This window comes from Plasmodium gallinaceum, assembly GCF_900005855.1.
Source record: "Plasmodium gallinaceum strain 8A genome assembly, contig: PGAL8A_v1_32, whole genome shotgun sequence".
Classification (NCBI taxonomy): Eukaryota; Apicomplexa; class Aconoidasida; order Haemosporida; family Plasmodiidae; genus Plasmodium; species Plasmodium gallinaceum.
This window is the reverse complement of record NW_021628338.1, coordinates 146,076-151,021: the sequence shown is the minus strand read 5'-3', so window position 1 is coordinate 151,021 and position 4,946 is coordinate 146,076. Positions and strand designations below refer to the sequence as shown.

At 17.4% G+C, this 4,946-nt stretch overlaps 1 protein-coding gene across 1 annotated transcript, besides 1 other annotated feature; it reads left to right on the top strand.

Moving 5' to 3' along the window:
* Window positions 1–196: part of a repeat region that runs on past the window's edge.
* A 2,653-nt stretch (window positions 197–2,849) lies between these two features.
* On the top strand, window positions 2,850–4,020 carry PGAL8A_00042300 (fam-e protein; the record flags this gene model as incomplete). Its single annotated transcript, XM_028674439.1, has 2 exons — window positions 2,850–3,830; window positions 3,991–4,020. 2 exons carry the CDS (start codon window positions 2,850–2,852, stop codon window positions 4,018–4,020), a joined length of 1,011 nt encoding a protein of 336 aa, XP_028530791.1.
* Between the last annotated feature and the right edge of the window lie 926 nt (window positions 4,021–4,946).

Below are 4,946 nucleotides of genomic sequence, written 5' to 3'. Positions count from 1 at the left end.
AACTCATATCATATTCTTTGATAATAAAAACTAACATTACTCTATTAAAAGTACTTTTGATTTTTTTTTAAAGTTTTATTTATTCCATAATACCCTGAGAACTTACTACTATGAAATCAATACACTAGGTGAATTTTATGCATTTTCGACATATATAACCATCTCATATTATAGTAAAAGGAAAAATTATCTTTTCGTTTGGTGTATAAATAGTACTATGGACAAATTTTAAATGGAATTAAGAATAAATTAACTAAATATATTCTTATTTATTCATTCTGAATATTAGAAATATGTGCACATCTAAATACATACAAAAAAAAAAAAAATTTTCTATAAATATATTTTTTTTGGGAACACGATTATGACTTAAATAAAAAACTATTGCATGAATAAATGGTAATATTTTTTTTAATATTTTTCAAATGTCTTTTAAAAAAAAGAGGGTATGATTTTTTTTTTTTTTGATAAATATACATAGTGGAAAGAGATATGGTATTAAAATTTCTGTTAAAAAAATTTAAAAAAAAATATATTACAAAGTAATACAATTTAATAAATAATACATATATTAACTTGAATAACTAATAACCAATAGAATTGATATGTGATATTATTAATAAATCAATAATTACTATTAATATTTTCAATATTAGTAAACTCATTTGACCTTCAATTAATAAATTAAGTATTAAACCAACAACTTAGTAAAGAGAAAATACAGTAGTCTATACAAGTTTGATTTTAATTTCATATTAATTTTACAAAGCAATAAATTATATTTATGTAGTTTAATTAAGCATATGTTTTAATAGAAATTTATTTACTTTAATAAAAATCTTATATTTTTATAAAAAAATATAAATCTCCATTAGGGATTTTTAAGTAGAAATACTTTAATTATTTTTTTATGAATAATACTTAGAAACTGAAATCCACTGTTATTTAAATTAACAGAAATAAACACGAAAAGAGCAAACACAAAAACTATTATTTATACACCAAAAGGTTTTATCTTCAAAATATAAAATTTTTCTCATAAATTTTTTTCCTTCAAATTTTTCTGTAAAAATACTTCTATTTTCAAAAATGAAATTCATTTATTTCTATAGAAAAAATACGTAAAAAAAAAATATTAATTTTTCTTTTAATTAGCGCTTATCGGTGGTTATGTATTTTCCATATAGTTATTAATCATTATTCTCAAAAAAGGTAATAAAGACTTTCAGTAATTGATTAAAGAGCTTATTAAATAAATGATAGCATAATATATTATATATTATATACATATATATATGCAAAAATAAGAATATCTTTTAAAATTTTTTTTTTATTTTTTATTTCCTTCAGTTACCTTTATTTTTTAATATGAGCATAATGTATCTAAAATGAAGACTATTTGTCAATAAATATAATTATTAAATATATTTCTGTTTTACATTTTATTATATTTCCTATCAAAATAATTATAGAATCTAAATAATTTCATTCTTAATTATATTTCTCTTTATTTTAAAAATTTACCATTTTTATTATTGTTTTTTTCAATATCTTTCTTGTTATTGCATTTATTTTTTTTTTTAATTTTTTCTTTGATTAAATATTTATTCGTGTTGAATAAAATCGTTACATTAATTTTCTCATATTTATTAATAAAATATCCTCATATGATGTTATTGCATCATTATTAAAACATATTTATCTTTTAAACTTACATTTCCATTAAGATAATTATTTTTATATTTATTTTTATTTTTACCTTTTTATATACTTTTATTGTTAATGCTTTAATGTATGAAGATATTTGCATGCATTTAATTTTAACTTTATTTCTTTATTTTGATAAAATTTAAATTTGAAGTCAAAAAAATTTTATGTCATCCTTTAAAAATGTATAATATATATTTATTCTCTTTTAAATAATGAGCATAAAATAAATTTCTTTTATAAATATATTAATTTTATATTTATATTTAATTTTTTTTTTTCACAGCTTATTTTTTTAATTATTTTTTTAAGAATTGTTGCATGTGCACAAATTTTACTATATTTATACTTCATTTACACCTAAAATTGAATATATTTATGGCATAATTATTAAAGTAAAATAATTTTTACATTATTATAATGGTTAGAGAAGTTACACTTTTTTCATATTTTATTTATTTTAATATTTTGCAATTTTATTTTATTTATATCTTCATTTACAAAAAAACTATTTATGCCATATTATTTTTGATTATCATTAATTAAACATTCCTATTATAATAAAATTACAAAAATTTTCGTTATAACATTAAATAACTAACATAATAATATATAATTGAAATTTCAATAACTCTACAAATAATAATATAACATCATTTGTAAATCTATTCTCTCAATTATTCTTAAAGGAACATTTTATTTTATTATATTTGGAAGTTTTTTTATTTTGCTAATTTAAAGAAAAGCGATGCTTTCTGTATAATAATTTTTTTAGTATTACTATTTTTTATTAAATTTATAATTCTAAAAAATTTTTAAATTCTCATGTATTTTGTGTTTCATACAAAAAAATATAACATGATTAAAAAAGTTTATTCTATTAATAATGAATTTTATAATAATGTATTTCACAAAAGGAAGAAATATAATTAAACTTTAATATTCAGATGAAAAATTAATTCTACTTATATTTTTTATTATGTATTATTTAAGAAATTAAAGTTTTTATAAAAAAAAAAAAATATATGAAAAGGATAATAATTTTAAAAAAAATTACACTTACAAAATATATTAACAATACATTTACAAAATTATAGGGGGTATAAGAAGAAAAATAAATACGTCATTTATTAATTTTAAAAATGGCTCTTCTATATAATGAAGGATGTAAAAATTCTGATGACGACTTTACCAAATGTGACGTTTTTTTATGTTTTATAAAAAAGACTAAATTCAGAACGCTATATTGTGATCCTACATTCAAATCAGTTATAAAATATATTTCAGATAACATTTCAAATGACCTTTCAAAAAATATTTTTACACATGAGATTACTGAACCACTTTATTATAGAGATTCTAAAATAACTATTCTTTCCAATGACAATAAAAATGGCATTGTGTTCCTATTTGAAGCATATCCACATACTAATAGTCTTATATCTAATACATATTTATGTCGTATACGTAAAATAAATCAAAAATTAACATTATGTGAGTATATTCAAGAAAATTATTTTGAAAAAAGGCTTTCATTTAGATCTTTTGATGTTATTAATAGAGAAGATGATAATAATCATCGATTTGGCTTAAAAGATATAACAAACCCTAGGCATACAATTAATAAATTAAAATATGATGATATATTTTTTAGTAAAGACAGCTGCCATTTTACAACAGAAGGATTTGATAAAATCCACGTTTGCAGATATTCTATATGCAAAAAGAACGATCGAGGTCATATATTTTGCAAAGATGCCAAATTTAATGGAAATTTAATTAATATAAAAGAGCATATAAATTATGAAGAAAATCAAAAATATATATATCTCCCAAATAATTGTATAGAAGAAAATGGAAATTTTCATTGTACTCCATATTTGTGTAAATATGAAAAAATGAATGAATTATATCCATGTGATAAGTTAGAAATTAGTGCTGTAAAAGGTATAAATCCATATATAGAAAGTTCAGAAATGAGATCCACAAACTCTAGAATTATACCGCATGAAAACGACGTTAGACCATCTACTATTTTTGCAATATCTTTTTTTCCTTTCCTAATTATGCTTGTTTTTATTTGGTGTTATATATATAAAAAACTAAGAAGAAATAGAAGAAAAGTAAGCTATTCATAAATAATTTAATTGTATTAGTGATTTTTAATATATATACTTAATCTTTATATTTTTTCCATTTTTTAGTATATAATAATGAAAAGTAAAATAAAAGTATATATATATATTATTTTCATTAAATAAATTCCATATTTATCATTTTCAGGATAGGGTTGATAGATCTAAAGAACCATAATAATTACTCTTATTAAAAGTATCAAATGTTTTTACATGAAAATATGGGTATATAATTAATAATATGGAATTTATATTTTTCCATTCTATATACTTATAGGAATTATTGTGTGGAATTTTTTGCTTTAATCATTGAATTGTAAAATATAAAGAATAAAAAATTTCATAAAATCAATAATAAAAATTTTACATTCTTCTATTTTATGTATTTATTGAAAGCCTTATGTGAAAATTTTCTCTTTAATCGTTAAATTCTAAAATATAAAAAGTAAAAATATTTATATAATTAATAGTAGGAAATTTACATTTTTTCATTTTATGTATTTATTGGAAACTCTATTAAAAATAAAAAATTTGATATGTACATTTTATATGGAATTCAAATAAAATGTTTCCTACGTTTAAGATACTAAATGTCATATACTTTTTTCTATATAAAAAAATTAATATTCTTTTCTATAGTATAAATATAAATATTAAGGAAAAAATACAGAAAAAATATATATTTAATATGTAATTTAATTTATGATTATTATTGTGATTCATAAAAAAATAAAAGGAATAAATAAAATAATTTTAATTTAAATAACGATATAAAATTAATTTTTCATATTTTAATTTAGTAATAAATTAATATTAATTTGTATTATATATCTAATTTATTTCAATGTTATATTTCTATTTATATTTAGAAGAATATTTATATTTTCTTTTAAATATATTTTTCACTTTTATTTTTATTATAAATATAATACTTATTTTTAATTTTATTTACTTTGATTTTACTCATATAATTATAATTTCTCTTTTGAATTTAATTTAAATGTAATTTCTATATTTAATTTTAATTTTATTTGTTAATAAAAGTTCTTATTTCATATTATAAAACCAAATAGATAATATTTTTTCTAATAATGATTAATTAAA